The sequence below is a fragment of the Tupaia chinensis genome, unplaced genomic scaffold, assembly GCF_000334495.1.
Source record: "Tupaia chinensis unplaced genomic scaffold, TupChi_1.0 Scaffold000057_1, whole genome shotgun sequence".
NCBI lineage: Eukaryota > Metazoa > Chordata > Mammalia > Scandentia > Tupaiidae > Tupaia > Tupaia belangeri.
The window spans coordinates 4357265-4370133 of NW_006159515.1; the positions used below are offsets into that span (position 1 = coordinate 4357265).

Here is a 12869-nt window from a genome sequence, read left to right on the forward strand (position 1 = left end):
AGTGCCTTTTTTTTTTGGGGGTGTTTTTTTTTTTTTTTTTTTTTTTTGCTATAGGGCACGTGCGCTCACCAGAAGAACAGAGACAGACAGAAAGCGAGAAATCACCCCCCCCAGGGTGGGGGTGGCCACACCGCAATCCCTTCTCCCCCATTCTCCTCTCGGGTTCTTGGGCACGCATGCACATGCGCCCGACGTGAGTTTAAGCCACCGGGTCCGGGCCTCGAACCATGGTCGGCTACATGGGAGTTCAGCGACATAGCCATTACGCTAACTGCTGGTCTCCTGATGAGGATTTTGAGGACAAGAGAGGTTAACTGACTCATCTGAGTTCACGGCCAATAGATGGGAGAGCTGAGGTTCAAATGCAGGCAGACAAACTTTACTGATAATTCTTCCCCTCCTCCCACCCACCCCAGGATTCACCAGCAGGCTGGTAGTGGATCATGGAAATGTCCTGTGAACACATACCTCATCATTCCACATGTTCTAATTCGACAACCTTCCAAAGAATTTGGGGTGACTGATTTTTACAAGTAATTCTAAGGTGCTCCATGGCTTACTCATCTTGGAAATCTCTCTTATAACATAGATGTCTCCCAAGCACTTCAAACTTAAGAGAGTCAAAATCCAACTTATTTCATACTCCACCCTTTCTCTGGTAAACTTCTTCTCTTCCTTTTTCTCTCTCAAATAATTGCATTGGTTATTGCTTTAGAAACCTTGGCATCATCTTCAGTGCTGCCTGACACATGTAATTGGATAGCAGATCCTACACACACCTCTGAATATCCCTCTTCTTTATTTACCTACTTCCACACGAGTTCTCTTGGAAGGAAGGAGGGAAGGGAGGGAGGAAGGGAGGGAAGGAGGGAAGGGAGGGAGGGAGAGAAAAACAAAAAAGAAAACAATCTCTAGCAATATTGTGACTCTCTTCTTTCAAACCCTTCATCTTTCTAACCCATCAATGCCTCTTAAGTCTAAAGGATACAGCCCAGTGTCCCAGATGATCCTGCCATTCGAATGTCATCTCCCGCACAGATTCCTGTCACCCTGTCTGGCATTCCACTAGCCCCGTGTTCTTCCTCAAAGGCCTAGCGCATCTTCATGCCTCGGTGCACCTTTGTTCATTTCCCCCTTCTTTTTCTCTGCCTTAAGCATGGAATGTGGTTTCTGAACCTGCCGTCCAGAGTTTTGGAGATGCCGTTGCCCTCTATCTGCAATGCCTTCTGCTGCTAGTCAACTCGATCCATCCTGAGAGTTGCAGCATGAGCTACACACATCGACTGGGGGCTATTTGGGTTTCTCCACTTCTGTTTTTACCCTTCTTGTGTGAGAGAGGGACGAAGAGTAAGGAGGAAGAAGAGGGAGAAAAGAAGGGAGAGGGAGACAAGAGAGTGAGGTCAGGGAGAGGAGGAAGGAGAGCAGGAAAAAGAGAAAAACAAAGAAATAGAGAGGCTCTTTCCCCCACAAGGTCTTGCTGTGCTGCGATCCTCCCACCCCAGCATCACAATGAGCGAGGATTACAGACCTCTGTAAACATGCCTGGTGTGTTCAGGTCAGCGAGGAATCAAACCCAGACCTCCCATGTGGCTTCCAGCCTCCTACATGATGGCCCTCCCTGCGTGCCACTGTGGCTGGGCCCTCTTCACTTCTTTCATCCATGCCCTAGAATACCTCGACTTCAAACACACCTTTATTATCATTCTTATCACACAACACTGTAATTAATTATTTGTATTTCTCTATCCTTAGAGGACAGTGATCTCACTGATGACAGGGACATCCTCCTCCTTTGAATTCAGAACTCCCTGTCTGTCTCATAACAGAGGAACAATCAATGTAAGATGAATGGCTGACGACCACAGTGAGGCTCTCTGTGCATTATCAAAATGTAATGTCTACTAAGATGTGAAATGCAGATTCTTTCCTTCCCAGGTTTATTGAACTATACTTGACAAATGAAATGTAGGTTCTTTTTGGGGGGGAGAGATTTTTACTACAGGGCATGTGCATTTGCTGGAGAGACAGAAAAAGAAAGCGAAAAATCACCCCCTGGGGGATGGCCACACCACAATACATTCTTCTCTGTTCTCCTTTTGGGATGCACCCACTGTGAGTTTTATGCCGTTGAGTCCAGGACTCGACCCATGATCCACTACGTGGGAGTCCAGCAACATAACCACTATGCCACCTGCTGGTCCCTGAAATTCAGGTTCTTAATAAAGGAGCTATGCCCTGTACTTAGTACTTTTCTGATACAAACAGGTTTTGCATCAGCGAAAGAAAAATGTCAAATTAGTTGAGCTACAGTTTCCTCTGCTCCCACAGTAGCTGCTGTATACCTCACCTCCCCCCTACCATGCACTCATGGCATTGGTTTGCCTGTTTTCTTGCAGCCACACTGCTACTTATGGCAAAGCCACTCCCTGGCACACGGCATAGCAGGAAGGCACTTTTTACACTTTGGTTCAAAATGCGTCACACAATTGGGCATTAAGATGTGAACTTCTATGTGAACAAAGCATGCCAGTTTCAAAGAAACAGAAACTAAAGTTAGTTATATTACAAAAGTTCACTCTTAGACTAACTAGTACAAAGGACACATGTTGCCACAAGAATAGTGGTCAAGATTAAGATTGTGTTAGTAGCAAATATCTCCCTGAAAATAAAAGATGGTGTTAACAGGACCAGACTAGGGGCCTCATGGCCGACAGCATACTGAACTGAAGTGTGGTAAGCCACAGGGCTGACTGCTGGCTCCGTCCGACCCCTGCGTGGTCAGCCTGAAAACATGCCAGGTCCATGCATGTATACCCTGGACCCTGGTGAGCTGGAAGTCTGGGAGAAGGAAATTGTAGTGTGACCAAACCACAACAGGATGCCTATCTTTCTCTTACACATGTGTACACATGTGCTCTCTATCAAGACTCACACACATGCAAAACATTGTTGTATATTTTTAAATATTTTTTGGAGAGTTGTTTGGCTTATGGTGTGTGTACTCACCAGAGAGAGAGAGACAGTGAGAAGGAAAGTGAGAAATCACCCCCTAGGGGTGATGGTCATACTGCCATCCCTTCTCTTCAATTCTCCTCTGGGATCTTGGGCACAAAAGCACGTGTGCCCAGTGTGAGTTTCAGCCAGCAGGTCTTAGACTTGAACCATGGTTGGCCATGTGGGTGTCCAGTGACGTAACTGCTATGCCATCTGCTGGTCCCTATTTTTAAATAATTTTTTAAAAATTGCATTTATAGCCCATTTCATAAAACCTTGTTCTACCTATAGTTTGGCTAAAATTTAGGAAATTTAATTTAAGGAAAAATGCAGGAAAGAGGGCTATGGATTTACATTGTAATTAGCATTAAAAAATCTATGTAAAAAGTAGAAACTTCTCCGGCCCTCCACAAGATGTCTGGTGTTTGGCCACCAGCTGCTTCCTTCTGCTAGATGGGAAAAGGATCAGACAGAAGGGGAGCTTGACCCAGTGGGGACTGAGTGCTGTGTTTGTGGGTACAAAGTCTGAAGGCTCTCGTTTCTAGGCCAGAAACTTCCCATCTCCCTCTCCTTTCCCCATCCACGGGAAGTGAGGCCAGTGCAGCCTGGGTTACACAGGCAAGGCCCGAGGGGCAGTTCAGCCTGCGGCCATGCCAGGGCAGGTGCACCAGTGGAAATCCAAGGCTAACAGGACTTGGGTGGCTGCAATAGCAGGCTAGGAAAGGCAGGAAGTGATGCCTCCTAGTGTGCACCAAATCCCAACAAGCCATCATGTCTTCCTAAAACCCTCTGATATAGAGAAAGAGATGGTGTAGAGATAAAAATTAAGTGAGCAGGGCCAGCATTTGGTGTGGTGTTTACAGTGCTGGATTTCCAATGGCTAAGCACAGGTTGAGTCCCAGACCCAGAGGCTTGAAAATCACGCCAGATGTGCATGCCAAAATCTCAAGAGAGGATAATGGATGAGCAGGGATTGTGGCATGGCCATCCGCCCTGGGGAGTGATTTCTCACTTTCCCTCTCTCTGTCTCTGTCTCTCTCCTCTCAGTGAGCATGCATGTCTTCTGGCAAAAACTCTTAAAAATCAGATTAAGTGAGTTGAGGGTGTTCATATGCCCTTACATGACAGAGAGTGCACACTTTCTCCTCCAGTTTTTTGGTTTTGTTTTGTTTCTGTGGGGGACAGATGATATATAACCAAAAATATGTCACACTGTTTACTTCTCAAAAGTGTATGGATAAGAAAAACAATGAAAACAAATCTAGGCCCTTTCCTTTTCCCATCATCTGGATTTCAAACAAAAGAGAGTTGGCGCTATTACAGTTCAACACCCCTAAGTGGATTTTCGGAAGCAGCAGAACTTTCAGATCATGTTTATCTATCTATAAATATGAATGATGCAAATGTTGCGTCCTGTGATATCGGACGACAAGATACAGCCCAGGCTTCAGCTCTTGCTAATTAAACGAATCAATTAAGAGACTGCAGTTGCAACTGTGTGTCTGCTGTTCTATAGCGGCAATAACAACCCCACGGGGAGGTCTTTTACTACATTAAAATGCTGTCCTCCACAACTCCATCTGATATTATTAGAAACCGTTATTTGTGTCTTGCTGTCATATTAGTAGCAAAGGCAAATTATGGAAATATGCAGACCAGAATGGTCCCAGTATGAGATCAAGTTGGGTTTTCAGCCTCCAAGGGAACAATTGCTGAAATTCCAAAGTTCCCCAAAGTTCTTTAATGGAACTGATAAATCTATCAGCACAGCATCCATTTAGAAGCTAGGTAAGGGTCACATATTTACATACTTTCCTGCTAAGCTGATACAATTCAACTAGATGAATTATCATATTAAGTTTACCCTCCTGAGTTAAACTGATGGAGTTCAAAATTGTTTCCGATGGTTGTCATTAATCGCTGTTACTTCGTAAATGCTTACTCTGAAATCTAATTGTGCTGGTGTATCAAGGGTCATATTAATCGCGTTCTTAATGGTAAATCTTTGTAAAACATGTTTATTCTACTGACATTATCATTCAGGCTTTCAAGGCTAATAAGAAATAAAGTATATTTATTATCAATAAAAACTTAATTTAAAATGTACAATTTGAGATTTAAATTAGCTTTAAGAACCTCGGCATCATTTGGTTTCATTAAGATCTCTGGCTAAGCTTCAAAGACAGACGTGATAGGTCCTCCTGAGTCCCTGGGCAAATGCCAGTTCTGCAGCCATGAAGAAGCTGTTCAATGTAATCTTATTTTCCTTTTGGGGCAATAGGCATTGTTTTTGTAAGAAAAAGAAATCAGTCTCACTGACATATGTTTGCCTTAATATTATAGTATTTTTAAAAGAATTATTTGTTCTATTTATTTGTTATCTTTTTTTTTTTTAACTTGTTATAGTCTTCAGAGACAGAAAGAGAGAGAGGGAAAGTGAGAAAGCAAGCTGCCAGGTCCAGTACTCGAACCGCGGTCGGTCATGTGGGAGGGAGTTCAGTGCCTATCTCCATGCCACCAATTGGTCTCAATATTATAGTACTTTAAAAATTAAATATAAATAATGACTACAATACAAAACTTAGGAGTAAAATGATAACTTCTTCATTACTAAAGTCATAAGTATCTTTATTGGGAAGCATAGCTCAAATAAGGGATTCTGGTAATCTAAAATAGTAGCCTTTTCATTTCTTTGTGAACTTATCCTATCTGATATGCACAGACTCATAGTTTCTCCAAAAACATGCAAACAAATCCCAGGTGACTCAAATTTGAAAAAGGCACAGATATCCTGGGAAAATTCTGGGACATACAGCTAACAGCTTACCAAGTAAATGTATGTTATGGACTGAATACCTGTATCTTCTCAAAATTCATGTCAGAGCCCTAATCACGGTATTTTGGAGGTACAGCTTTGGGAGGTGATTAGGCTTAGAGGAGGTCATGAGAATGGGGTCACCAAACTGGGGTTAGTATCCTGGTAAGAGGAGAAAGAAAGAGTGTGCACTCTCTGTCATGTAAGGGCATATCAGAAGGCAGCTGCCTGCCAGCCAGGAAGAGAGCCTTCATCAGGAACTGAATTTGCTAGCACCTTGATCTGGGACTTCCTATCCTCCAGAACTGTGAGAAATAAATGTCTGTTGTGTAGGCCACCCAACCCACTGCATTTAGCTACAGCAGGGAATCTGAGCAGACTACAATAGCTGTGCTTAGTAGTACAACAAAGGGATGACTGGATTATGCAGCAAGCAATTTGTTCTTAAGATACTCTGTTAATGGCTGACTGGGGGAGACAGGCACCCTCAACAGAGATTTCGCACCACTCTTCATCCACAGCCTCAGCCAGGCTGGTTCGATGGCACATGCACACGTGCTCAGCCCACACAAGGAGGCTCCAAGACATGAACTGGAGCCCTTCCCGTGTGAGCCCAGTTGTGTTACTGCTGCACCACCTCCAGGTCCCTCACGTTATCCTTTTCACGGCAAAGTTTCCTTACCTGAGGAAGACAGCTTCATTCATCTCTAAGGTCTAAACATCCCCTAGTCATTCTTTTTCTCCATTTGCTTCTGTATTTGTTCCCCTTAATTTTCTTTTTCAAGTCCAACATTTCACATCCCGCACTGGCCAATTTCATTCATTCATTTGCGAAGGGGTCACTGAGTGCCACTTCTATATATCCTACTCCCTGGTTAAGCACCTCAGGTACTGAACAAAACAGACAAGAAGTCCTAGGCTTACAGTTTACTACATCCACATGGAGAAGAAGACAACAAATACATCAGAAAGCCAAATCTGTAGTGCATCTAACAGAGAAAACTGCTAAAGGAAAATAATAAAGCAGAAATAAAATGCTGGAAAGGGTGATCAAAATTGTAAGGGATGTGAAAAGAAAGCCCTGCCTGAGAAAGCAACTGTTACACAGAAGCCCAAGGGAACCCCCAGTGCAAACTTTTGGGGGGAAGAAAGGCCAGTGGGGTGGCCCTGAGGCATGTGCCAACATGTCTGAAGAGGAGCAAGGCCAATTGAGTTGATTTCTATTCTAAGAGGAGGATTTTCTTCTGTCATATTAACAGTAGTCTAGGGAGCAGGGGCGGAAGTGGAAGGACTCTGTCTACTACAATCATTTAGAGAAGAGATGATGAAGGGCTGGCCAGGAGTAAGGCAGTAGGAGAGGGGAGACAAAGAGGAAGCAAAGACAGAGTCAAGGTGCTGGCTCAAGTTGCCATTTTCCAAAACAAGGAAGACTGCAGGGGAAACTATGCTTGTTTTGGAGGAGGGGGCAGTGAGTAGCAAGAGTTGCGCTGTCAATATATGAGGTTTGAGAAATCTATCAGAATCCAAGCCAGGTTGATATGGAATAGAGACAGCACAAGTCGCCTTTCCAGAATTAGCACTGAGGGGAAAAGGTAGTTCTATACATCTGCATAAGACATGGAGCCATGAAAAAGAATAAGGTAGATCTTTGAGTACTGACATGGAAGTACGTCAAAGATTTATTATTGCAGGGACCAGCAGTTAGCGTAATGGCTATGTCGCTGGACTCCCACATAGCTGACCGCAGTTCGAGGCCCGGACCCCGTGGCTTAAACTCACACCAGGCGCGTGTGCGTGCGTGCCCAAGATCCCGAGAGGAGAATGGAGGAGAAGGGATTGCGGCGTGGCCATTCCCCCCGGGGGGCTGAGGGGGGTGATTTCTCGCTTTCTATCTCTCTGTCTCTCTGTCTGTCTGGCGAGCGCATGTGCCCTATAGCAAAAACTTCTCCAAAAAAAAAGAAAAACAAAGATTTATTATTGCAAGAAAAGACATGTAATCTATATCTAGAAGAACACATCTATTGTTAATAATTTCAATATCTCTGGGAATCAGATATATACTTCTGTTATCATTTATGTGTCAACCTAGAGAGATCTTGGCACCCAGATATATCTGGGTGTTTTTTAGAATAAGATTAACATTTAAATCAGTAGACTTTGGGTAAAGCAGATCACCCTTCATAATACAGGTGTGTCTCAAACCATCAAAGAAGGCCTTTAAATGGAAAAGGAAAAGCTAACCTCCCCAAGAAAGAAGTAATTCAGCCAGCAGCTCACCTTTGGACTTACACTACACTTCCTCCCTGGGTCTCCAGTCTACTGGTCTACCCTGCAGATTTTGGTTTTATGTGCTAAGATTTAAATATTCTCACACTATCATGGGCTGAGATTTGCTTGAGGAAATTAAGAGGGTAAATATTTAATCAGCTATGATGCTGAAAGTGGGGCCTTTGGAGGAGATTAGGAATAAAGTCATTAGGCCAGGGTCCCATGATTGACTCCTGTGGGTTTATAAAAGAAAGGGCAGACCAGAAGAGAGAGACAGATACTAAAGCACAAACTCTTGCCCTCCACGAGTGTGAAGCAGCCACAAGACCCTCACCATATGTGGCTTCTGAACCTCAGACCTTCAAACCATGAGCAGAATAATGTATTTTTATAAATTACCTGGACTCTGGTATTTTCTCTTATTAGCAAAAGAATAGACCCAAATACGAAGCCTCCACAATGACAAGAATTAATTCCTTAAAATAAGCCAGTCTCTCTCTCTTTCCTTCCCCTGGAGAACACTAATACCACTCCATATGAATACAGTACGTTTCAATAATATAATACTGTTTTACAGTAGGCATGTGTTACTTTAATAATCAGAAAAACAAGAATAACAAGTTTTAGGTCCATTACTCAAAATTGAGGTTATGGGGCAGAACAACGGCCCAGTGGTAAAATACAGTATTCTTCAAGGCTGACCCAAATGGGAAGATTTCAGGTTCAAATCCAGAGACCTCCCTGACATGCCAGATGCCCATGTGCTCAAGATCCAGGGCTAGCAGAAGACGAGCAGTGAACAGAGGCATTATAACCCTGATAGGGGTACAGTCTCTCTGTCTCTCTCTAATGGAGGAAATAAATAAACTTTTAAAAGATTTTAGGCTACCCTGAGGAACTGCCTATATATATGTTACTCCACAGATACTTGATATATATAAGCTGTACATACACCCCTGTGTATAAATGGCAAAGTACTAAATAAACATACATTATGTTTAATATCCTTCTTATGTCAATGGATGCAAAATTATCACCTTTCAGCTGTAAGCAATGAGCTTCTCTGATAATCTTAGTAAACTCATAGAGCTATCTAAAATACCAAGTGTAAATCTACAATCCAAATAAAGCACTCTAAGTTTACAAACATTTCATAAATGATAAATGATACCTCATAAATCTAGACATGGAGAAATACTCAAACACAATAGCAATAAAAAATAAAAATTAAGACAGGTATCTTTGGCAACAAATCCTTAACAGATTTTGAAAATCATAATAACACTACAATTAATAATTATAAACTTAGAAGTAAAAAGAGTAATAACTAATAAAGGATGCCACTTTTCAGCAGATAAAGTTAAATAATTTTGAAAATTATAGCTAACAGTGGGAGTACAAAGTGGTATTCTAACAGCATGGGTAATGTTGTAAAGAGAAATGAAATCATTGGTTAACATGTATAATGAATTATAACATTATTCATACTATGATTCTACTTAGAAGGAAATATATATTTTTTTAAAGTTATTCATATTTGAAAATAATTTAAAACATTAAAAAGCAAAACAAATGAAGCTGGTCACTCATTTGTCTTTTTATGATAAGTTAATTTAGTTATTTCTTTCATGAGAAAAACACATAGAGAAATGCTCCCCAACGGGGTCCTCATGCTGTAATCCACCCAGAGTCCCAGCTAGCCCAGAACACAGGCATGCGTGTGTCCCAGAACGTATAGGGAGAACCCAGAAGGCGAACCTGGGACCCTCCCATGTAGGTTCACAAGAGGCCACAGTTTGGCCCATGTTGACTTACATGAAAAGGCAAAACAGTCGCAGGAACTGAAATATTTAACATCGGGATTTTGAGGTAAGTAAAGTATGCTGCATCAACATGTCAGAATGTTAAATATGGATCCACTCAAACCATGCTTATAGCAATTTGGAAAATAATAGGTTCTTCAGCAAAAAATAAATAAATAAATAAAACAAGACACAAAATTATTATCCTGTTTCATTAGAAATGTGTATATAAAAGGATCGAATAAATAAAGCTAGAAAGAAAACTAAGGAAAAGTATCATTTTCAGAAGCAGCTTTATAAGATATGCTATCACTTTTATTGTAAGAACTAGGAGATAATCTTCCATCGAAAAAAAGAAGTACTCAATAAAAACTAAAAGTTTATTTTCTCTGACATAAGTAGCTAAAATAATTATATTATGAAAACTTGTCTAACACATTAAAACTCCATTTCTGTAAAAGGACATCTCAATTTAACATCAAAATAAAACCATGATGAAGCCAGGTTCAAACACATGGGGTTAAAACTAGCTGAACACTTCTTTTTTTCTGTACATTAAGAGAATACTCAAAGTAATATTTCTTTTATACTTACCACCGTCCCAAGAAACTGAATGCTCATGTTTCCACCTGCTTCTCGAGAAAGACACTGGGGAGAAAAAAGGAGTAAAATGAATTTGCACCCACAGAAAAATGTATACATGAATGCTCGTTATAGCCAAAACAACAGAATGTCAATCAAATGATGAATGGATAAACAAAATGAAGTTTTCCAATACAATGGAATAGTATTTGGCCACAGAAAGGAATGAAGTACTAACACATCTACTCAGAAGAAGTCAGTTACAAAGGATCACGTGCTACATGATTCCATTGAATAAGAAATGTTTAGGGAGTCAGCAGGTGCCATGGTGGTTAAGGCAGCGGTCTCCCACAGGCCAACCAAGGTTCGGGTCTCGGAACTGGCAACTTGTTTCCTAACTTTCTGCCCCTCACCCCATCTCTCTCTGGTGAGCGCAAGTGCCCTTAAGCAAATTAAAAATAGTAATAATAATGAATAAAAGTCAATAAATAACATTTTTTTTAAAAAAAGAAAAAAAGAAAAAGAAATGTCCAGAATAAGCAAACCCACAGAGACAAAAAGCAGACTGGGGACTGCGCCTGGGAGGAGCGTTGGGAGGAAAAGGAGAATAACTGCTCATAGTTTAGGATATGCAATTAGAGGTATAAAAATGTTCTAAAAGTGACTGTGTAACAGCTGCACAACTTTGTGAATAGAATAAAAACCACTGAACTGTCACTTTTTAAATAAAAGTTTATTTCTGAGAGAGAGAGTGAATGACAGATACAGGCAGCTTCGACAGGGGCTTCGCGCCAAGACCATCTCCCCACACAAGGGACGTGAACCCTCCTCATGGTCTCCAGCTTCACACAACAGCGCCCCTACTGCCTATCCCATAGTGGTCGGGCTGAACTGTAACTTTAACTTGATGAGTCTTGCATGGTTTATGAACTGTATTTCAATAAAGTTGTTATTAAAAATGAATGAGTGGGGTGAGCAGATGACGTAGCGGTTACATCGCTGGACTCCTACATGGCAGACTGTGGGACTTCCGCATGGCATACCGTGGTTTGACCTCTGGATTTGGGGGCTTCAAACTCATGCCAGAGGAAAAGGGATTGTGGTGTGGTCACTGGGGAATATTTCTCACTTTCCCTCTCACTGTCTCTGTCTCTCTCTCTCCAGCAAGCGCACACACCCCAAGGCAAAAACCTTAAAAGAAAAAATAAAAAGAAAGAAAGAAAAGAAAAAGAACGAGCCGTTGGGCCACAGTGGCACAACAGTAGTGCCAGCACCCTACAGTGCTGGAAGCCAAAGTCCTGGGTTGGCCTGAAAAGCATGACGGGCACAGGCATAGATCCCTGAGTGAACTTCGAGTCTAGGCCTGGTTCCTTGATTGAGGGAGGCGAGATTCTACAGATGAGGAAACCAAGGCAGAGAAATATAAAAAGGAAAGATGGCATAATGGTTACATGTCACTGGACTCCCACATGGCAAACTATTGTCTGAGTTCCAGACCTGGTGACTTGAAACTCATGCTGGGCACATACTCATGTATGCCTAAAACCCTGAGAGGAGAATAGAAGAGGAGAAAGGATTGTGGTGTGACCATTCACCTTGCGGGGGGTGGGGGGTTAGTGGTGGATTTTTCGCTTTCTGTCTCTCTGTCTCTCTTAAAAAAAAAAAGTTGGGGCTGGCAGGTGGCATGGTGGTTAAGGGTGCTGGACTCCCATATGGCCAACCCCAGTTGGAGTCCTGGACCTGGCAGCTTGCTTTCTCACCTTTCTTTTCTTTCTCTCTCTCTCTCTCTCTCTCTCTCTCTCTCATACTCTGTCCCTCTCTGGTCAATTTTAAATAAATAAATAAAGTTAAATAAAGTAATTTGCCTACACTGTAGCCGCTGGGGGAGAATTGCAGCCAAGTGTTCTGCTATGCAGGATAAAATGTCTCTACATCAAATTTGTCTGGAATCATAAAAGACCCCGTATTGCCAAAGCAATTCCACACAAGAAGAGTGGAGTGGGCAGCATCTCACTCCCTGACCCAAAAATATACTACAAAGCTGTGGTAATCAAAACAGCATGGTACTGGCACAGGAACAGACAGGTGGACCAATGAAACAGAATAGAGTCCCCGGAAATAAATTCCCAAACATAACAGTCAACTGATTTTTGTCAAGGGGTACCAGTCAATCCAGTGGGAAAAGGAAAACCTCTTCAGCAAATGGTGCTGGAAAAACTGGATTTCCACCTGCAGAAAGATGAATCTGAACCCCTACCTCTCACCTTTGACAAAAATCAACTCAAGGCAGATCAAAGATCTAAACCTAAGACCTCAAACTATAAAACTCCTCCTGGAATATACTGGGGAAACTCTGGGAGACATTGGGGTAGGCAAAGACTTCTTAAATAAGACCCCCAAAGCACAGT

General features: G+C 42.1%; 1 protein-coding gene across 1 annotated transcript in view; it reads right to left on the reverse strand.

The window, feature by feature from the left end:
• The window catches only part of PCCA (propionyl-CoA carboxylase subunit alpha), a 398674-nt gene that overhangs the window by 68987 nt on the left and 316818 nt on the right, over positions 1-12869 (reverse strand). The window contains exon 22 of the mRNA XM_006141526.3: positions 10474-10527. Within this exon, the coding sequence (XP_006141588.1) occupies positions 10474-10527 (54 nt within the window). The remainder of the gene's footprint in view (positions 1-10473; positions 10528-12869) is intronic.